Source organism: Myxocyprinus asiaticus, chromosome 13 (genome assembly GCF_019703515.2).
Source record: "Myxocyprinus asiaticus isolate MX2 ecotype Aquarium Trade chromosome 13, UBuf_Myxa_2, whole genome shotgun sequence".
In the NCBI taxonomy this organism is placed as follows: domain Eukaryota; kingdom Metazoa; phylum Chordata; class Actinopteri; order Cypriniformes; family Catostomidae; genus Myxocyprinus; species Myxocyprinus asiaticus.
Window position 1 is genome coordinate 35,535,123 of NC_059356.1, and position 23,613 is coordinate 35,558,735.

The 23,613-nt window shown below is 39.4% G+C and overlaps 1 protein-coding gene across 1 annotated transcript; it reads right to left on the reverse strand.

Moving 5' to 3' along the window:
• Positions 1-488: 488 nt before the first annotated feature.
• Positions 489-22,156, reverse strand: gys1 (glycogen synthase 1 (muscle)). The gene is made up of 16 exons (XM_051714664.1): positions 22,055-22,156; positions 20,692-20,810; positions 16,144-16,325; positions 14,834-15,025; positions 14,133-14,318; positions 13,683-13,827; positions 13,199-13,316; positions 12,991-13,111; positions 12,392-12,498; positions 2,409-2,468; positions 2,116-2,308; positions 1,905-2,031; positions 1,700-1,795; positions 1,395-1,558; positions 1,038-1,118; positions 489-863 (listed from the first exon to the last, which is right to left on the reverse strand). The coding sequence occupies exons 2-16, from the start codon at positions 20,807-20,809 to the stop codon at positions 651-653; spliced, it is 2,103 nt and encodes a 700-aa protein (XP_051570624.1). The 5' UTR covers position 20,810; positions 22,055-22,156; the 3' UTR covers positions 489-650.
• Between the last annotated feature and the right edge of the window lie 1,457 nt (positions 22,157-23,613).

Below are 23,613 nucleotides of genomic sequence, written 5' to 3' on the forward strand. Positions count from 1 at the left end.
TGACCCTCATTGAACTTAAACCATTATTTTATGCTAACTGTGAAAATGAATTAACACAGCAAAGGGAAATCTGACAGTGTGTCAAACTTTGTAAGTAATATAACATTTGTGTGAATGCAAGGGAATAAGGTAATTTCGAGATTATAATAAATCTCACAAATTTACAATAAAGTTCTGTTAAAAAATATTATTTGTAATGCTTTCACTTCTCAGGTCATTTAATTTATAAGGGAATTTATGAGAGAAAAACTATGTTAGTTTCAAAAGTCTTTCATTTTTATGACTTTTCACAGTGACTTGTAATATTTGACTGCTTTGAATGACAACTTCAGATTGGCCATCTCTGGCACACAGCTAGTCATTCCATATACTGTAAACTGTCACATGAATAACTCTGATACACTGATATTTTTGTATTTGGCCATGTGTGGAAGACCCCATGGAAAGCTTTCAACAGAAAGGCTTGAAATCACATATGGCTCACCACATACAGTAAATATCTCATTTATTTCTCTGACATGACATTTGCAGACATAAAACAGTATGTTTAAGGGAGTGTCATTACACATGTCTGTGTGCATCAACAGATATAAGTGCCTCACAGTATAAGCTGCAGTGTATGTATGCATGCATGTATGGGTTTGTTTATTCTAGTTTTTCTCAGGAAGATCGACTGTCTGATTCTTGTTACGGTTTTGCATGATGAACGGTTGGCGGATGTTGACCCGATCTTTCTCCGCCTCCAGTTCTTCATCATACCGTTCATCCTCATCCTCTGCCTCACTGTGATGGGGTGAGGAGTGAAGCGAGTGGGCAGGGGATGGGGGCACTGAGGCGGGTCGTGGGTATCGGAAGCCTGTACTCTAAATTGTGTAAATTAAAGATTAAATGTTCAATGACAGAATATTTGCTTTCAGTGTTTGTAGATGTGTACATTTATAGCAGTGTTATCAGAGCTCTCTAGATCACTACAATTCACACCATTAAAATAGTTGTATTAATTAAAATAAAACTAATAAACAGTTGTTTGGGCTTACCGAAGTTGGCTCTTGAGGTTCATAAATGTAGGTGTCTGGAAAAGCTTTGGCTAAGGCCATATGCCGGGCAGATATGTAATACTGAAGAAAAAACAAACAAACAGGGGAAGATGATTGGACTTCTTCTCATGCATATTAACATGTTGTATTGATGTATAGATGAAGTTAATTGGGCAGTCTTTGGATGATGGACATATCAGGATGATCTGACCTTCCTGGATAGTCTCCTCACAGTGCAGTTGTCATGGTTACTAGACAAGTTGATGATACAATGTGTCTATGTTTATGTGAGTAACTTAACAAAAAAGTAATTAAGAGGTGATCTAAGCAATTCTGAGCATGTATGTGGTGTCTAACCCTGCCCAGATATCTCCAATCCAGCAGGTCACTGAGACGCTCGGTTCGGTTCCTCTGGATGATTCTCTGCCTGCGACTCTGCTGACAGAACTGAAACAGGAAAGATGTCAGCTGATTACAGGACTCATCCACCCCACGATACCGCCGATCCAGAATATAGATGCCTAAGAAAGACATTTTTTTTTTTTTTTTGCATTACACTGAAGTCAAACTGATTTAAACATTTAACCAAAAATGAGAGAATAGCCTTTTTAAATGTATCTAATAGTTACTGTTGTCATTGTCACTGTATTCATGGCTCTCACCATAAGCAGATGGGTCGGCAATGTGTTCCTCCATGAAACAGCCAAACCCAGACAGATTAGTGGAAATCGATGGAATACCCATCACTGTACACTCAGCTGAGAGAGAGAGATGTGTGCATAGTGATGAGTGGCAGTTAATAATAAATATTAACTTTGTGTATACAGTACATACTGAAGTGTGGACACAATATGAAAGTAGTTTTACCTGGCGTGTATCCCCAGGGCTCGTAGTAAGACGGAAATACTCCAAGGTGGCAGCCTCTCACAAACTCTTCATAGTCCATCGGCAGGAGAGGAGAAGTGGAGGAGAGGAACTCTGGATGAAAGATCACCTAACAAAAGGAATATATAAATTTAGTTTGATATAAGCCATTTTAATATAGTGCATGTGTGCATTTGTATGTTTGTGTGTGTACCTTGACTCTATCCTGCGTGCTGTTGAAGAGGCCGATGCGGCGGATGCAGTTGAGGATGGGATCTGTACTGTCCTCCAGCATGTTGTGAGTGCAGATGGGAGGCTGGCACTGCCGTTGGGTGGCGAAGATGGCACGCTTCATCATGGTGAAGTCCTCTTTATCTAACATCTTAGACACATCAGGCAGCTGCCCTCTGAGAAAGAGAAAGAGAAAACTACCACTTGTTCTTCTAGTCCACGGTCCCAAGTCTAATATTTCCTACATAAGGTCAAACACACAAAAAAATAACTCACACTAAAAGTGATTCATAGAGTTTCTTCCCAAAACGCTCCTTCACAGTCTGTGCAGTGTCCCTGACAACAATACAACAAAGATGCAGCATTATCATGGATTGCACTCCCTGTAAGAACAATCCCATTTTCCTAAAGCTTGTGGTAGAAGATTATATTTCAGCAATACTGTGTAACAACAACAAAATGTTTATTATTATGTTTATTACAACATACTTGTATTCAACAGATTTTGTTTAGGGTTTTTCCAAAATCCCTTATCCAAGATCAAAATCATACTTGTAACTTCTCCAAGACCTTTCAAGCTACATCCACCAAACTCAGTACTAGGGATGTGCAAAACTACCAACTTTCGTAATCGACTAGTTGGTTGGTTGTTTGAATGAGTAGTCGACTGGTCGTGTTAACAATAATAATGTATAATTAGACTTCGTTATTTTCACGTGACCCCAATCAGACACGTTTCAGAGCAAAATATGGATGCTAAACGTGGCACTTCAACGTGGTAACTAATAGATATTCAACAAAAATAAAGGCTAAACCACTATAACATCTTATTGCACAAAACTATCAAAGTAAGAGAAGAAACAGAAATGCTCCAATACAGAGTGGCACAAAATCACTTATGTGCATCCTGAACGTAGAATGATGCGGTTCAATCCAACCAGAGCACTTGAGTCTAAGGGTGATCCTCCATAGGATCGTCATTTATGAGTGGGAGAGGTGGAACGTGTCCCTACCACTTTTTGCCTTTGCCATTTTTGTCCACACCACTTTTTGAAATAGCTTTCATCAGGTAAGTGTTTAAAGCAGAACACACATCTCCAGTTCTTAAGCAGAGGTTTCCATTTCGTTAATTAGTGTTATTATAAGTGGCGATGCAGCACTGGAGTTTTTATTTTTTATGTTTTGATGAGTGCTTGTTGCAGCTTGTAATGTCCCCCCTCCCCCCAAGAATTAGCAAAAGACTTCAACACAAAAGCACCTCACAAATCAGGAACATTCCTCACAGTAGATTTTACACATTTCTCCAAACTCAGGTCACTGCTCTCAAAACAATTAACACAACCATCTGAACACTTTTTTTTTTTAACTGTCCTATACAAACTGTATATTTTTGTTGATTTTCATAATTTTCTCGAAACAATACACACACATTTCTCTTATCCAAGATTCATGCTTTCAGAACAGTTAACACAGACAACTAAATTAAAGTCATATTCTAAAATGCACATGCCAGGTTGTCAAATCTCTTCATATTGATATCTGCTGTGTTAGTAATGCACACAAAGAAAATAAAATTTACTACATTTTTCACACAACTATCATGACTTTGCTATCTATAAAATGGGTCGGATATGAAAATTCAATAAGGAAGAAGGAAAAAGAAGAGGTGCAAACTGATAAGAGGTAAAGGAAAAAGGAAGAAGTGATGAGAAAAGGGAAGGTTTTTAACTCTTTCAGTGGTAAGCACTGAAAGAGTTGAGGAAAGACCAAATGGAGATGCTGTAATGATAGTGAACAGCGTGAAAGAGGACATCAGGGTGGAAGAGTAAAGAAGACACAGAAGAGGCTCAAATGACCTGAGAGTACCTCTAATTGATCGTGTTATGAATCACGGTCTATCGGAGACACACAAAGAGTTTGGCCTAATGTAAGCAGATCTACAGCGACTTCAATCTCAACAAAAAAAAAAAAGAGGGAGAAATGGCATTGGTCTACATGCCACAATCAATGTCCACAATTACCATCTGTGCTCACAGTGCTGTCTTACAGTTGAAATCAGAAGTTTATATACACCTTATCCAAATACATTTAAACTCAGTTTTTCACAATTCCTGACAATTAATCGTAGAAAACATTCCCTATCTTAGGTCAGTTAGGATCACTATATTTTAAGAATGTGAAATGTCAGAATAATAGTAGAGAGAATTATTTAAGCTTTTGTTTCTTTCATCACATTCCTAGTGGGTCAGAAATTTACATACAATTTGTTAGTATTGCCTTTAAATTGTTTAACTTGGGTCAAACGTTTTGGGTAGCCTTCCACAAGCTTCTCACAATAAGATGCTGGAATTTTGGCCCATTCCTCCAGACAGAACTGGTGTAACTGAGTCAGGTTTGTAGGCCTCCTTGCTTGCACACGCTTTTTAGTTCTGCCCACAAATTTTCTATCAGATTTAGGTCAGGGCTTTGTGATGGCCACTCCAATACCTTGACTTTGTTGTCCTTAAGCCATTTTGCCACAACTTTGGAGGTATGCTTGGGGTCATTGTCCATTTGGAGACCCATTTGAGACCGAGCTTTAACTTCCTGTCTGATGCCTTGAGATGTTGCGTCAATATATCCACATAATTTTCCTTCCTCATGATGCCATCTATTTTGTGAAGTGCACCAGTCCCTCCTGCAGCAAAGCACCCCCACAACATGATGCTGCCACCCCCATGCTTCCCGGTTGGGATGGTGTTCTTCGGCTTGCAAACCTCACCCTTTTTCCTCCAAACATAGCGATGGTCATTATGGCCAAACAGTTCAATTTTTGTTTCATCAGACCAGAGGACATTTCTCCAAAAACTAAGATCTTTGTCCACATGTGCACTTGCAAACTGTAGTCTGGCTTTTTTATGGTGGTTTTGGAGCAGTGGCTTCTTTCTTGCTGAGCAGCCTTTCAGGTTATGTCGATATAGGACTCGTTTTACTGTGGATACAGATACTTGTCTACCTGTTTCCTCCAGCATCTTCACAAGGTCCTTTGCTGTTGTTCTGGGATTGATTTGCACTTTTCGCACCAAACTACGTTCATCTCTAGGAGACAGAATGTGTCTCCTTCCTGAGCGGTATGATGGCTGTGTGGTCCCATGGTGTTTATACTTGCGTACTTTTATTTGTACAGATGAACGTGGTTCCTTTAGGCATTTGGAAATTGCTCCCAAGGATGAACCAGACTTGTGGAGGTCCACAATTTTTTCTGAGGTCTTGGCTGATTTCTTTTGATTTTCCCATGATGTCAAGCAAAGAGGCACGGAGTTTGAAGGTAGGCCTTAAAATAAATCCACAGGTACACCTCCAATTGACTTCAATTAGCTAATTAGCCTATCAGAAGCTAATTGCCTAAAGGCTTGAAATCATTTTTTGAAATTTTCCAAGCTACTTAAAGGCACAGTTAACTTAGTGAATGTAAACTTCTGACCCATTCGAATTGTGATATAGTCAGTTAAAAGTGAAACAATTTGTCTGTAAACAATTGTTGGAAAAATTACATGTCATGCACAAAGTATATGTCCTAAATGACTAAAACTATAGTTGGCCAATATGAAATCTGTGAAGTGGTTAAAAAAATGAGTTATGACTTAAGTGTATGTAAACTTCTGACTTCAACTGTACGTAGGTTTATACAATATAGCAAGACTGAATTAGTTTTTTTGCAGTAAACTTCCTCAACCTCTTTCCAGAGAGAAAGCACTAAAAAAAAAAAACAAACAAACAAACAAAAACGTAGAGAAATTTTATGAAAACATATATATATATATTTTTTGATAAATGTGTTATTTTAATTGTAGAGTTTCATGTCTATCACTGAAAATGCTATGAATTCAATAGAGAACACATCTATGGTTTTGATGTTATTATTTAGTTTTACAACCCCAATTCTGAAAAAGTTGGGACAGTATGAAAAATGCTAATAAAAACAAAAAGGAGTGATTTGTAAATATTCACCCTTTGTTATATTGAAAGCACTAAAACCAAAGATTATATGTTTTACCTTATGAATTTCATTTTATTTTGTTTTTTTAAATGTACAGTAATTTCAAATCAGATGATTGCAACACGCTCCAAAAAAGCTGAGATGGGGCAATTTAAGACTAATAATCTGAGTTAAAATAACAAGGCGATGTGAAACAGATGTTAAACAGGTTATGAAATCATGTCATAGTATATAAGGAGCCTCCAAAAACAGCCTAGTCCTTCAAGAGCAAGGATCATTCGACGTTTCTCAATTTGCCAACTGATGCTTCAGCAAATAAATGTTCCCCAAAGACAAATTGGAAGGATTTTGGGTATTTCACCCTCTACAGTGCACAATATAGTTAAAAGATTCAAGAAATCTGGTAAAATCTTGGTGCACAAGGGCAAGACGAAAACCACTTCTGAATGCGTGTGATCTCTGATCCCTCGGACATCACGGTCTTGAAAAACATCATTCATCTGTAATGGATATCATGAACATGGGCTTGGGATAACTTTAGTAAACCTTTGTTAGTCAACACCATTCACCGCTGCATCCACAGATGAAAGTTAAGTATTTACTATGCAAAGCAGAAGCCCTACATCAACACTGTCCAGAAGTGCTGCTGACTTCTCTGGGCTCGGTCTCATCTTAAATGGAAAGTAGAACAGTGGAACTGTTTTTTGGTCTGAAGAGTCCACATTTAAAATAGTTTTTGAAAAACACAGCCGTTGTCTTCTCTGTATCAAAGAGGAAAAGGACCATCCAAGCTGTTATCAGTGTCAGGTCCAAAAGCCAGCGTCTGTATGGGCCAGGGGTGTGCCAGTGCACATGGCATGGGTAACTCGCATATCTGTGAGGGCACCATTTATGCAGACAGATATGTACAAATTTTGGAGCAGCATATACTGCCATCCAGCACCAACTTTTCCAGGGACGTCCCGGCATTTTCAGCAGTACAAATTTCAAACTACATACTGGCTGAATAAGCAGATTGTGCCGGTGCTAGATTGGCCTGCCTGCAGTTCTGACCATCTCCAATTGAGAATGTGTGGTGCATTATGAAGCGCACAATACGGCAATGAAGACTCCGTACAATTGTGCAGCTGAAGACCTGCATAATGGATGAATGGGGGAAAATTCCACTTTCTAAACTTAGTTACACTATGTAACGTTTTTTTGTTAAAAAAAAATAACAAAATGTTATTAATGAGAGAGTGCAACAAAAATCCATCTTCCAAACCATGTCTTTACCCAAATACACTTTGATAAACCTATAATAATGATTTATATTTTAGAGCTGTCGGGACCCGTGCCTGTTCACGTCATATCTGTACAAAGAGAAAATAAGCTCTGGCTTCTGTAGCATGTGTATGGTGTGGAAGTAGCTGAAACTGAAAGTTTGCTGTCACAACGAATGAGAAAAATTGACTATGGATCATTCAAAATGGCAAACCTCTGGGGAATGAAACCCCGAACAGAGTAGAGTCTACAAGCAAAAAGGGAAAGCGACAGAGTCCGTAATAAAACCTGAATCAACATCGGCTTGGCTTTTCACAGGTGGCGACAACTCCGAGATCTGAAAGGATTTAAAAGTGACCCAGAGATGGCTTTCTTCTTACTCAACTGGCAAGATATTTTATTGATATGGTTTATGTACAGTTGTGTAATCACATACACACACACTCGTCTGAAATGCAATAATTATACTGTAATTGGTCTAGAACTTTTCACTTGCTAGCACACGTGTATAATTCTCTTTATAACTGCAATAATTTATATAAATAAATCCTTAAGTCCTAGGCTTGCCAAGGACATGTGAGTCTTGAAATGATGTTGACCATTGGTTGGTAACAATGACAATCTATAAATTAGTTCCTCATTTGGGCAGTGGTAGCTCAGCGGTTAAGGCTCTGGGTTACTGATCAGAAGGTCAGGGGTTCAAGCCCCAGCACCGCCAAGATGCCACTGTTGGGCCCTTGAGCAAGGCCCTTGACCCTATCTGCTCCAGGGGCGCTGTATCATGGCTGACCCTGCACTCTGACCCCAGCCTAGCTGGGATATGTGAAAAAAGAAGAATTTCACTGTATATGTATAATGTGATAAATAAAGAAAATTATTAAAAAAATTATTAATTATAATTATTAATTATTAATTATTATTATTATTAATTATATAGTTACTACTGTGGTCTATTTGGTCAGAATATCCCGCAGTTATAAAAACTTTACAACGTTTGACCTTATCAGACTAGCAATCGTTATGTCTAATGTTAATGAACGTTGCCTAACTTTTGTAACGTCATTAATTTCAAAACATCAATGTTTCCAATAAGTCAAAACAACAGCATAAGATATGGCACTTACCTGCTCAGATGACATGTTTTCGGATATCCATTTTTATTTGTTCATTCGCTCTGATAAGATGTCCTGTATCCATGTGTACACAGGTGCCTCGAACCACATTCATCCATGCAGAGGAGCAGAGCCGAAGCGCAACCAAAACAATTTTATTCTGCAAGATGCATGCAGTTTTATTTTTTTTAACCACTAGAGGGCCAAAAGTTACATAGTGTAGCTTTAACAAATGTGTCTTCATTGCCTAAATGCTTAAGTGTTTTTAGAAGAAATGGTGATGTTTCACAATGGTAAACACTCCACTTTTTTGGTGTGTTGCAATCATCTGATTTGAAATTACTGTACATTAAAAAAAAACAACGAAACATCATATAATGTTTAGTTGTAGTGCTTTCAATATAGCAAAGAGCATAATTTACAAATCACTTTATTAGCATTTTTCATACTGTCCCATCTTTTTCGTAATTAGGGTTGTAATAAATGCATTATCAGAAAAGAATACAGTGCTTCATTTTGCTGTGAAATTTAATTGTTCTGCAAAATTAAGCATCTGTTTCATCGGCTGTGTGAATTGTTTTGAGAGTATTAATTATAGTTTTGAGAAATGTGTAAAAATCGATCGAGAAAAACTGTAACGTCCGACAGTGATCATCTTCTAATGTATTTTTGATGCGTCACTTTGATGGCTGAAACAGCAGTGGTGCATAAATGTACTAAATTAAAACATTACAGATAAAACCTCTAGAAGACGTTTCATGCTGACTATTTACTTTTAAGCACAGCAAGCTGTAATCAGTAAAAACTCTCTCCAAGAAGTTGCACCTCTTAATTAATTTGAGAATTGCCAGAGAGAGTTTAGCAGAGACAGACCACTGCTATTAAAATGAATGGAAGAAATTGGAATGACCAATGGATGTAGAAAAAGGAAGTCCTGCCTTTCAGGTAAAAGTGCCAATCACCTTTTAGATACAGACGTCACCTGTCAGTCAGTTCAAGAATGTGCATTTGCATTATCTGAACCAGCCTGAAAAATAGCATTTTAATGTGATCTGAGCTAAAGCAGCACAATTTATGATACCATAGTAGTCAGATTTTACTGCTGATTTTAAATATGTTCTTTGATTGTAATCTTGACCAACCGTTTTGGTGATTCCGTTATTTCCTCATTCAATAGGAGCAATAAGAGATAGGAGCGGTACTTTTATGCCAATTGTTTACATTGATATTAGCTGCCCAGCCTGCCCCAGAGCATCCCAAAAATTACTGCAGAGTGAAGAAACTTGCCTTGAAAGGGACTTTGGAATTGCATCTCCCATTAAAACCACCTCTACTAAAAATATTGATATTATGCTGCGTTGTCGTTCATTCGACCACAGTGGCACATCCCTACTCAAACTGTTCTGACTGAAGGCAGTCGCACACCGGACAAGAAGTGCCATGCCGTGTCGCGGCTAGGTCACGGCACAGGTATCAAGCACAGGGCACGTCGATGCAGTTCAGGAGGCAGACAGTACACACAAAGTTACCATGGTTTTTCCCTTTTTCAAGAATGAACAACACTAGAGTAAATAATCTATGTCCTTTGATAATGATTTGGGTCGAATTTAATGGAAAATATGCGAGTTGCGCTCCGTGGCACGGCAGAAATTTGAGCAGCCTCTGGAGTCGTAGCTGGGAGGTGGTCGTAGCTGGGCGGTGGCAGCGTGCTACCTTCATTGAAAACAGTTATTTCGAATTTTAGAACGTGCCATGTCGCACGCCAGACGCGTCCGGTGTGCGACCCCCTTATAGTGTGCTTTGTCATTTCTAAGGGGACGATCAAATAAAAAACAAAAACAAAAATGAAAAATCCCATAGACTTACATTGACGGAATGTTCAAAGGGGCCACTGAAACTCCAACTGTCAAAAAATTCAAATGAAAACAAACCCACACTAGGCCTTTATTCTGCTTAAAGGTGCTGCAAGCGCTTTTTTCATGGAAAGGTATGTGTGGGGGTGGGAGCATGGTCGTGTGTCTGTTTGCGGGAGAGAGGGAGTGGTGTGGCTCGTCCAGCTGTTTGGCATTATTTCTAGCAGCTGTTTCTTGTTACAGTGATAGCAGAGAGACTTAAAAAAGCACCCGAGACACGCCAGAGAGGAGAGAGTGACACGAGAGTGCGGCATGACATGTTCTGAGAGTTTGTGAAGAGTTTATGTCATTAAGAGTCTGTTTTGAGAGTTTATGTTTAGAGAGTGTTTTTCATTTTGAGTGAAGTACCCAAGAGACCAAGAGTGTGCAGTGTGAAAAGGAGAGAGAAAATAAAGTCTTACTTTAACTGCTTAGTTGTTTCCCGACTCCTCCTGTTTCCGAGTGTATAAACATATCACACTGGTGCCGAAATCCGGGATTCTTGGAAGGAGTTACGTCGTCATGGAGTCTTCACCACTGGGCAAAGTGATCCAGACCCTCGTCAGCATCTAAGAGAACCAACATCAAGCCCTCGTCGAGCTGCGGCTGGAGCAGGAACAGCGTTTTCAACTCCTGCTCCAGGCCCAAGCGGAAAACCGTCAGGCGTTTCGGAGCCTGATCACACACGAGGGGGCTGCGACCCTGAAGCCCACACCGAACATCCCACCAGATACCCTGGTGAAAATTGGCCCTGCCAATGATCCAGAGGCATACCTCGATCTTTCTGAGAAGACGGCCGAGGTGTGGAGAAGGCCGCCTAATTGGGGAAGCACAACTAGCGGCCCAACAACTCCCCACCGCTAAGCTCCTCGTGTATGCCGATCTAAAGAGAGACATCATGCAACGGGTCGGCCATTGTCCAGAACTGCAACACTTCCGTTCCCTGAGACTGGGAAGGCACGGCCGCCCTTTTGCCTTCACGCAGCTCCGAGACGCCTGCCGGAAATGGTTGCTGGCTGAGGGGACCCGCGGCGCCCTGGATATCTGGTGATCTGGAGCAGTTCATCTCCCAGCTTCCTCGTGACATGTCCAAGTGGGTCCAGTGTCACAGTCCAGCGTTGCTGGAGGATGCAGTCCAGCTGGCAGAGGACTACATGACAGGGTTTCCGGGAACCAACAAAGCTGTTCAAGTAAGACTTTATTTTCTGTCTCCTTTTCACACTGCACCCTCTTGGTCTCTTCACTCAAAACACTCTCTGAACATAAACTCTCAAAAAAGACTCTTAATGACATAAACCCTTCACAAACTCTCAGAACATGTCACGCTGCACTCTCGTGTCGCTCTCTCTCCTCTCTGGAGTGTCTCGGTTGCTTTTTGAGGTCTCTCTCCGCTATCACTGTAACAAGAAATGGCTGTTAGAAATTAGGCCAACCAGCTGGACAAGCCACACCACTCCCTCTCTCCCGCAAACGGACACACGACCATGCCCCCATCCCCACAGTATGCAAAAAGGTTTCCTACTCCCTGAAAGATATTAAGGAAATAAGTGTCCTGAGATATCTCACCGGTTTCTGTTCTAGGCTAACGGCTCTAGACTCTAGGATGTGAACAGCAATCAAAAATGTGTCCGAGGGCCATAGTCTCTTCATTTTCAATAATTTTGCACGTTGTCATAGTGTTGTAGTTGATGCGGACCCTTAAGACTTAATGCCATTTTAAGATTTATATTATTTGTAACTTGAGGGCTTTATCTAGTTAATAATTATAATTCTAGTTATTATTTAATTCTACGTAATCTATTTCGACATCATTACACATTGAAATAAGTGTATTTCTACATCATCATCTGCCATCATATAGTAGAAACAGAATGACAACAGAAAAAGGCAGCTGGGGTGGGGTTCTAGGTATGTTAGGGTGTTTTAGGTGAACAGAGATGTTTTTAATTAATAGGGTGAGCTACATAGTGTCATTCAGGTTAGCAGTCCTCACAGTGCAGTTGTCATGGTTACCAGAGCTGTTTCCGAACGGCTTGGCCCTTCAAGGTCTCCACATTGAAGTTGTTGGTACGAGCAGGCATGATGAAGAATGCCATTACAGTCACCTCACTGTGATTTACCTGGGCATACAAGCATAGGAGTTTCAAATTAAGGTCAAATTTAAAACCTCATAATAGAGATATATCTTTCTAAAATGATTCCTCAGTGGTTGAATTGCAAGCAGGGTCCAAAATGAATATTTTGCAAAACAGGCCAATGGCGGGAGTAAATATTTTTAACTAAACATGAAAGTGTATTTTGCATTATCCTTAAAACTGTTGTCCCTATTACAAATGTAATTTTTTAGAGGTTTTTCCTCTTATATTTCCTGTATATTTTTTGCAAATATTTGTGGCAAACAGTACAGGTCATTGTGTCACTAGCAGCATCTTAGACTATCTCAGTCTCTAAACCATGCAGTATTTCACAATCCCAAAAAATCTAGTTACCAGTCAATTGGCCAGTTTATTTACTCACAAAAGCCAATTTTTACTCACATTCGGTGCTAATTTTGGACCCTGATTGTGAATCACCATATACAAACACATACACTGCCACAAGCAAAGACTAACCCTCAGTAGGTAATTAAGTCTGGCCAATGCTTCAAGAAAGATATCAGCTCCTTTATTTGAGAATTCATAGCGTCCAGCGATGAAGAGAAACACAGTCTTGTCAAGGTTAAAATCTAAATGCCTACAGTGAACACAAAACAAAAATAAAATGCATGTATAAAAGAGTATTTCACATGTGAATTTGATTGTGTGTATTTTGAGCTCTGACCCATAGAAATGGCCTCTGACAAACTCCTGGATGCGTGATTTACTCTGAGCGTGGAGGTTCTGGAACTCGTGCATCGCTGAAAACTTCTTGACATTCAGGCCGTTTGGAGTCACAATATCTGAAAGAGAGAAACAATGGGAACACAGAAACATCAGAGTGCGAATGCCAGTGAAGGAACACAGAGCAAGTGATGTGCGTATGTTTAATTGATATCATGTGATGGATAAAAATGGGTCAGAAAGCAGGTTTCATGACAAATGTACAGTTCAAAATAAATTAAATTATTTACATCCAGAAAGCCTCTGCAGTACTCAAGCTTAGAATCTCAAACCCTTTATCTTAGGCCGGAACAATCCACTTGATGATGAACTTGCCGTGTGATGTCATTCGAGTTATGACTAGTGCTATTAGGATTTTATAAGCTTTAAGAGTAATTAGGAAACAGTAAAAAAATGAAACAGAAACCAGTGCGGTCATAGGTCACCTGGTTTGCGCTTTAGTAAGTGTTCGGCCTCGATCGCAGTGATCTGAGACACAGTGGTGAAGACATGTGCACAGCGGGCCGCTGCACGCTCCAGACAGTATCGGTGATAGATCTGCCTGTCACCTGCCTCTTTATCCACATTAAACTACACACAGAGACAAAAGAGAAAAAGACATTACTGCTTTACTACAGTGAAGAATAGAAACATGTATAGGCACACTTACTCCAAACTGCATCAGGGACACCAACTGCATATTTTTGACTAGGCATGTAATGATCACTCTGTGATCAGTCTTGCTAAATTAAACCATGCATTTCTATGCTGTATGTTTGTGCAGTTTCAGTTTCATGTTGGCTTTTATCCCCCTGGATTTTTCCTCTAATCTATTTAAAGGATCCACTTGCTGTCAAACTAGTATACACAAATGATAGGGAGCATGAAGAACACACCTCTGCAAGTTTGTTGTAGAAATCGACATTCCCAGCACACAGGTATCGGCCCAGCAGAGTGGCATGTGTGGTGAAGATGGTTGCTACGGGTAACTGCCGCTGTCTGCATAACACAAGCCCCAAACCTGCCAGCCACTCGTGAAAATGAGCCACGATGTGAGGGGGGTCGTCACACTGAGCTGCATACTAAATACGCACACATAAAATAGTAACTGTAGAGTAAACTAAATTACAAACCCACAGCATTCCCACACTTATCAAACAGAATGGACCCATTTCACATTTCCAGGTTTGGAATGGGGAAGTAAACTATAGTGGTGTAAACTACTAGAGAGGTACATGGGAGACCACAGCAAATATTATTTTTGCATTCCCATTTGCTGCAACAGCAAAAGAAAATCCACTGTTATGTTTCCATGACTTCCGTAAAGTGGTAAAAAATAAAATGAGATAAAAAAAAAAAATGACAAACTTACTGACACTCTAAACCATCACAGCGGTGTTGATTAGTTTTTTTTAATGTTATAGATTTACACTAAATAAAAAAAGCAAATTTACAAAAAAAAATAAAATAATTATGCTGCTAAATAAGGCAGAAAGTGACATCACAGGCTGTGAAACAGGTCCATTTTCATGACTGTTCCTTTGGCTTTCCTGTATTAGTATAGGCAATATGGATAGATAGATAGTATAACACATACCTCTCCCAGTAGCCATGCAGTAAGAAAGCCAAAGAGTACAGCATCATTCGCCTCTCTGTCAAACCAGGGCACACCGATGCTGCAGTTCTCCCAGAGTTCACTCTTCCAGCGGTCCAGAGACCAGGCTGTGAAACCCACGTCTATCAGAATCACATAAGGAGAACCCTCAATCAGCCATCGGCCAAAATATACCTAGAGAAAGCAAGAGAGAAGGAAGTTAGAAACTTTCTTTGCAATAGATTTAAATGGATGGAGATTTTAATTGCTGATATTGATATTGCTTCTGTGATCCTCATAACAAATTTGGCTGAATATTGATTTGCAATTTCTAAAATCAAACATATAATTCTCCAAGTTTATTCTAGAAATCAATAATAATACCATCCAACCATCTTTTTTTCTCCCCAATTTGGAATGCCCAATTCCCAATGCGCTCTAGGTCCTCGTGGTGGCATAGTGACTCGCCTCAATCCGGGTGGCGGAGGACGAATCTCTGTTGCCTCCGTGTCTGAGACAGTCAATCTGCGCATCTTATCACGTGGCTTGTTGAGCGCATTACCGCTGAGACATAGCGCGTGTGGAGGCTCACGCTATTCTCCACGGCATCCACACACAACTCGCCACGCGCCCCACCAAGAGAGAACCACATTATAGCAACCATGAGGAGGTTAACCCAACGTGACTCTACCCACCCTAGCAACTGGGCCAATTGGTTGCATAGGAAGCCTGACTGAAGTCACCCATCCAACCATCTTAAGCAGTTTCGCCCAAATGCATATTCAATGATCACAATTAACACCAACAGGGACGTGGCACCCACACTGCTTCATGAGTTTGATGGCATCACAGTGTGTCAACAACTAAAGAAGCCACTTGGATTAGAAAGGGCAAATGTCTTTGGATAATAGGCTATAATCTTTTAGAAACATGGTAGACTGATATTTTAGAGTTGAGGATTTCAACAAATACATTTGACTTGATTTCTGTTCATGTCAATTTTTGGCAAAGTGACTCAGCAAACATGGCAACACTAACACATACAGCATCTCTCCACACTCCCGGGGAGAAGTTTACTCAAAGAACAGAAATAGACCACAATGTGTGAGTGTGAGACACTGATATAGCCTTCAACCTTTAAAACACACCCTAGGGAGACGTCACAAACTTTCAGAATGAAAGTTCAGGGTTTCACTGAGACTAATAGTAGATTTAAACAGTCTGTGTGGTGTGTGTGCACATATATTAAGTGGCGATTTATTAAGATGGCAAATATGTACTAATATGTATGTAACGTGAGTGTATGTGTACACCTTGCACCCGCTGCTGTTCATTTTTTCAATGGTTCTCCTGAGTGCTGCATTGCAGGGTTCAATCAGCTCCACCTGCGTCCTGACATTTGACTCCGTGTACGGGCCCACCAGAAAGTAGTTCTCGCCCCATTCCTCACAGGTCAGGCGCGCCTTGGTCTGGATCACCGTGTAAATCCCACCAACTGCCACAAAACCCACACACACATGAAGAGTGGCAGGTTAACCTTTAACAGATGGATCTAACCAACAGGTCTAATGAGGAGTAAGCCACCGTTTAACTACAGCATAGGTTATCCCAATGTCCCCTTCACCCCTTCTTGAACTTCAGTTAATCTAGCCATCGATAACCTAGACCTTGTTCACGTTAGTGCCATCGAGGGTGGGAATGACAACGAGGGTGTGAGGGATAGACTTACCATCTCTTCAAAGGCACAAACGGTATAAAGCTCCTAGATCACATCTGATTTTCCACAACTCATGTTGTCTGGAGTTCTTTGTATACTGAATGTTCTTGGACAGATATTTTATCGATGTTTTGTCCACGGAACAATTCAGAAACACTTTAAACTGTAGTACAGCCCATTGAAGAGATAGTAAGTATATCCCTCACAGCCTCTTTGTCATCCCTATTAAAAATCAAAGATGGCGCTAGCGTGAATAAGGTCTATTTTTAAAATATTTACTGTGCAGCAAACACATGAGTGACATGACTCTTGTGGCCCTGGTATGTGGGGGATACAGTTTCTGTGCATGCTTGGCACTTGAGTCATGTTGAATATAGGTTTTGTTGTGTGACATTAACAACAACAATATCTGGTTCCTCCTTTCAGAAATGACCTAATCAATCGTACCTTTTGACACAGACTGCTAACTAGGGATGCACCTATTGGTATCGGCCGATATTCACATCCTATGACTTGATCGGTGATCGGTAATTTGGTCAATCGCATAAACCGTTCGTTCATGTCGCAAAAGATGCGCGGCTCCTTTAAGACTTCAGCAGCACTGTCATGGCTTCACGGAGTGTGGGGAATACTGGCATAGTGTTATAAGCCAACAAACTTGATTCAGCAGTTAAGAACGATGCCGTGGGAGAGGTATGGCGAATATAAAAAGTTTGTGTACTGTACTGTTAATGTGACGTTTAACACGCGACAAGGCAAAGGGAAAACAGTGTGTGTGTGAAACAGATTTTTAAAACTTTCGAAAGTTTGTGTAGTATTACATCAGTGCAAGGGACAGTGGTTGGAGAAGTGGATTCTCCAAATTTGTCTAGTTTATATAGGACAATGAAATTATTTCCGACCCAGCCGGTTTCTTGTTATTTTCCCTCTTAAAATTGGATATGAGCAGCAACTAGGGAATGACATTGTTACCAGTCATTTTAAGGTAGTTATGCAATGTCTCTAATTATAATAGCATAAGTTTATGTCTTCATGTCACACATTTTAAAAACTCTTAAGAGAAAATACAAACTAAATTTTGTGTGCGATTAAAGACTGCAATCTTCACAGGGCCATCGCCAGAACATATGGAACATGAAACATTAACTTACAGGTAAACTAGTGATATTTTATCAAAGCAATAACCACACCAGTATATCTTAATTAAAGCCACTGCTATTTAATCTGTTGTGGTGGAGACTGTTGTTTATAAAGCTGCCGTTTTAACATTTTCACCACACGTTCCATAAACTGTACGTTCCATTTCAAAGCAACGTTCCAAATTAATTATTTTTATTACATCTCCATAATATGCCTATTAATAGTTATGGAAGTGAATCGAGCAAGAAAATATGTACGATTTGTTTTTCCATCGGCATGGAAGCCATCAAGAGTAAAGTAAGCTTCACCCGTCCCAATGATGTTAGTGTTTGGATTTGGGTAGGAGAAACTGACCAGCAGTTACAGAAAAACTATCACGGAGCGGCAATCGGACGCAATAGGCTAAGCAGTGGATTGAGTGAGCTCTATATGAGTGAATATTAAACTATGATTTTTACAATTCCATTGATTTATCGCTCATGCCTGACAAGCAATTTTGGGGGTGAAAATATGTCACTTGGGAAAGCACTGCCTACTAATGGCCATCCCTGGTGACGGCCCTGAATTTTGAAACTATACTGATTGAAAATAAATCCATCGACTCCAACGGCTGGAGTTGGGAATCGGAGTGGACTCCAAAAAACTCTAAATCAAACACCCCTAATCTGTTGCCCTCACCAGAAAGCGCGTGTTCCCCTCATTAAAGTTCAAGCAGCAACAAGTTAAAAAATGAACTATTAATACAATCATCAAACTAAATGAAAAGGCAGGGAAGGAATTTATAAATATAATAATACTTTATACAATATTAAGAGACCATAATATAATATTAAATATAATGCAAAAATAAAATAAGGAATAATAATAATTACATTAAATAATGACAGTGAATCAATGGGTTATCAGTAGGTCTTCAGTTTGACACTAAACTTCATTTTTTATAGGGCTATCTATCTTAATATAGAGAATATTTTGTTAGCCTATCCTTGTTTTAAAGGCTTATTTTAAATATTTTTTAATAAGGTTTTTTTTTTTTTTTTTTTTTTTTTTTTTTTAGCAAAAACTAGGCAAAGTAATATTACTGGGAACAGGAAAATTCAACTAATAGTGACAGTGTGCAGAAAGCTTACATGTAGCCAGTTATGAGATCTTGATAAAAGATGAAATTATCGGGATCGGTATCGGCCGATCAGGTGACAAGAAGATTGGTGATCGGTACTGGCTGTAAAAATCCTGATCGGAGCATCCCTGCTAAAGACCTGTTGGAGCTACGCATAGTTGCATACACATATTTACAATTGAAACACTTAAAAGAAGAAAAAAGCACTCTTCTCCCCAACAAGTCATTTGAAGATTTAAAGTGTCATTCATATCCATAATAGAGGTCACCGATAGTGGATTTAGATGATGCCGATAACTAAGGTGGTGGAAAAGGCTGATAACTTATTAATTGGCAGATCGTTTTTCAAATTGATTTATTCAATGTTGAAAAAAATTCTTAGTATTTCCTGAATATTACGGGCACAGACACAGAGGCATCCAGATGCAGTTTATTGTGCTAGAAAAAGCCGACTAATAACCAGAAAAAAAAAATGAAAATATGTGTTGCATAACGGGGGACTTTTATCTATAAATAAAAGCCCAAAATACACTTACTTATTTCTGGACTTTTATATTGAAATGATGGAGACTTCATCAGCAGATAAGGTATTTTATTTTTATTTACAAGATATGAAGATGGAGACACGATGTATGTGCTGATGGGGCACGTTTCCATAGTTGCATTTTCTTTGCATGCCCTTGCTTTAGAACACTTGATTTATCTAATCAAAATAACAAAATATTCATTGAAGTGAGGTTAAAAATATGGATGAATATCATCAATGACGAAAGATTTAGATACAGCAAATCCCGACGAGGTGTCAGCGATTGTTTTAATTTCACCTCTAAAGGCTGCTGTTACACTGCAGAACCAAGCCATTCTTTAAATGTAGAATCCTCCAGAGGAGGAACAAAGAGGAATAATAAATAAATAAATAAATAAATAAAATATAATATCGGCAACTATCTGCATTTTTATGCTGATAACTTTTAGTTCCAAAAAGCAACTATTGGCACGATTAATCGGTAAAACCCATATATATCATCTACCTCTAATTCATAACATAAAAGGTGCTGGACGAGTTATGCAGTTAAGTTTAATTCTTAGGGTTAGGGGGTTTATCTCCAACATTTAAAACTGCTTCATGACATTTTGTTAATATGCTTATGGATTACAGCATTGGTTTAAAGATTAAATTGCATTAAAATTTTGCTTCAAAGTTTTTCCCAAAAAATATATTGACGCTTTGTATAGAAATGTCAACAGACTCTGTAAAAGTGCAGCACTGGAGCTTAAACATTTAACCTTTCATGAGAGTGGAGATAAACTGTGTACACTCATGTATTATAACCCCAAAACTCTTTATCTCTATTGCGACCATGCATACATCACTCGCTGCTTAAACCCAACAGAGAGAAAGAGAACGCTACCCCTTCTTTTGACACAGTTTAAGAAACTTAAAGCAGGAACAAATACACACAAACTCAGAGATATGCTCTCAAAACATTCTGATTAAATCTGACATTCTTCCTATATCCTAGTCCTATTGATTTCTGTGTAAAGAAAAAAAAGAAAAGAAAAAAGAGCAAAGAGTCACCACTAAAAATAAAAGTACTTGGCGGTACCATGTTACAGTGATGGTATCACTGTGATACATATACCTTGGTACTGAATGATTACTGCATTCATATACAATGATACTCCAAGGTGCTTAAAGGATATACCATGCAATTACCACAGAATATGTTCAAAAAAACAAGGTAGTGCCATGACACGTCAAAGAAATTCAGAGTAAAACAGCCTCATAAAACTAAATGGATCTTTGAACATATTAATGAAAATGTCTATAAGGAGACTCTGGCTATGAAACTGTCAATATCAAAGACTTTAACACATGCATACCTTTATTGGCGACTTCCCATGCAACCTCGAACAGGACTGCATCCTCCCGATCAAACTCTTCGTCCCATTCTTCTAGACCGGACAGGGAGGTGACCGACAAACTTCGTGCCAGCGGCATGCTGGGCAAAGGATGATAATATGACTCAACATACACATTTTGCATATACTTAGACTCACAAACACTACTTGAGTTGCAGTTTGTATGATGATTTCTGTAAGATCACAGCTGGGCAACAGCCAGTTACAGTATAGCATATACTATGAAATGTGAATGAGTGTGTATAGAACAATTCTTTCAGCCTTATCTGTACAGGACACCTGATATCCAGCATACAAATCTGCATGTGTGTGTCTAAGCATGTGTGTAGCCTTATGTGATGTGCCAAGAGCAGTCTACATTAACAGTATATGACCTTTAGGCAGGCCAGGAAGAACAGTACCACAAATACACGCACACTTCCTCCTCTCCAGAGAACACAGATTTATTTCAACAGAAATTCGTCATATTTAGCTGAATTTGCAATGACTCTTATCCGACATTGCTCACTTGTTCTTCCTCTCTCAATGTCTCTTGTCTGTATAATGCATGATTTACACATTTTTAAAAGCCTATTCGATACAATGTGCAAATGCATTTGAATTCAGACCAAGTGTTAGGAAGTATACAAATGCATTGTGACATTGTGCCTTCAACTCACGTTTAGGCATGACATGCAATACCCTAGAAAGTAATTCAAACTATCATTAACACACCCTTAACTTACGAAATACCTTGAGCAACATGTGGCCAGGGTGTTTTACGAAAAAGACAGAGAAAATGATTGAGGATGGCAGAAGGAGAGTTAGTAGCCATAAACCTACCTAGGCTGGCTTCACTTGTAACAGTACATAAAGGTCCCCCATTCAGCATAAATACACCTTCACATAGTGGCTGCTTGGATTATGAAACCACTACTTATCGACTTTCGTGTTAGTGAAATGTCATACAAGAGTGAGGCTTTTTAATATTATAGAGTACGCGAGTGTACAAGTGTGCGTGTGCGCGCGCGCGCGCACTCTGGAAGTGTACGTGCGCTCTGACCACACAGGAACAGTCAAAGGCAGACCGCTAGTGTCACCATAACAACAGTGCAAGAAAAGAGTTTCAGAGACAAATACGTGTATGACTGTAAGCAAACGAAATAAACACAGGAAGGACAGACTCTCCAGTGGGTTTGACCCGTGAAAACGAGGAGCGCTGCACGTAATAGGAATCACGGGCTTTGCGGATGGACGGTACGTTTTTAAAGCACAATGACACTTAATTTCAGAGTGACAACACACACACACTCGCACGCAAAACAACAGTTATACTTGCACTCACCCTGCGGTAGCGTCTCTTCCTCTCTCAGCAGCGCAACCCTTACATCTGCTGGAATCAATCAGCAGGAGGATGATCTGACAGTGGGCGGAGCCTTTGGCGCAAACTCTCCATCTCTATTGGACGATATGGCGGTTCGTCAGTGTGACAGCTCGAAAGCGGCCTGCTACGTCCTAAAAAAGAAGGCGTGTCTTATTTGACGGTGTCCCCGCCTCCTTGATCTCTCGGTAAACGACAGAGCAGAGCTCGTTAGAGAGCTAGGCGTTTACAAGGATGAGAAATTTGATTGGCTGTGCCAAAAATTTGTACAACAATTTGGTTGGTTCAGCATCATGCTTGTCGGCCACTGACAACTCGTGAAGAACGCAAACTGCCTTCTTCGTTTACGTAATAAATAAATAATACATGCTTTTATTTTATATTTAGAAACAGTATAGGGGATACAGTTACAGTAAAGAGACAGCCTAAGACAATATAAAACAAGTGAATAATTGAATAAAAACAAAGCGCATGAATAGTTAAAAATAAAAAGCAGCAGAGATAGATAGATAGACAGATAGATAGATGTTAAAAGAGATGTTTTGATCGATTTCTTGTTTGAAGTAGAACACAGGGAGTCAATAAATTATTTTAAATCAATACAGAAAAGCCTAAAATTGTGTTTTGAAGCAGTAACTTTGCATTGGTGTATATGAAATTGTCCACAAAGGGTTAACACTTTTGACATATTCATTAAATCTAATCTAGTATCCCAACTTCAAAACAATAGTCATAGCCTCAAAAATAAAAAAGTTTGTTAAAAACAGAAAACAGTAATCAGGGTCAGAAATGAAGGTAGGCTCATGGCATAAATATATGTGGTATACAGGTGCATCTCAATAAATTAGAATGTTGTGGAAAAGTTCATTTATTTTAGTAATTCAACTCAAATTGTGAAACTCGTGTATTAAATAAATTCAGTGCACACAGACTGAAGTAGTTTAAGTCTTTGGTTCTTTTAATTGTGATGATTTTGGCTCACATTTAACAAAAACCCACCAATTCACTATCTCAAAAAATTAGAATACATCATAAGACCAATAAAAAAAACATTTTTAGTGAATTGTCGGCCTTCTGGAAAGTATGTTCATTTACTGTATGTGTACTCAATACTTGGTAGGGGCTCCTTTTGCTTTAATTACTGGCTCAATTCGGCGTAGCATGGAGGTGATCAGTTTGTGGCACTGCTGAGGTGGTATGCAAGCCCAGGTTTCTTTGACAGTGGCCTTCAGCTCATCTGCATTTTTTGGTCTCTTGTTTCTCATTTTCCTCTTGACAATACCCCATACATTCTCTATGGGGTTCAGGTCTGGTGAGTTTGCTGGCCAGTCAAGCACACCAACACCATGGTCATTTAACCAACTTTTGGTGCTTTTGGCAGTGTGGGCAGGTGCCAAATCCTGCTGGAAAATGAAATCAGCATCTTTAAAAAGCTGGTCAGCAGAAGGAAGCATGAAGTGCTCCAAAATTTCTTGGTAAATGGGTGCAGTGACTTTGGTTTTCAAAAAACACAATGGACCAAC

Coding starts and splice junctions, on each gene's coding strand:
- gys1 (XM_051714664.1), bottom strand. CDS start 20,809: ATGCCGCTGGCACGAAGTTTGTCGGTCACCTCCCTGTCCGGTCTAGAA. Junction 14,319..14,833: donor CTGCATGGCTACTGGGAGAG/GTATGTGTTATA, acceptor GTGCGTATTTAG/TATGCAGCTCAGTGTGACGA. Junction 2,469..12,391: donor GCCGTTCGGAAACAGCTCTG/GTAACCATGACA, acceptor TATTGTTGTCAG/GGACACTGCACAGACTGTGA.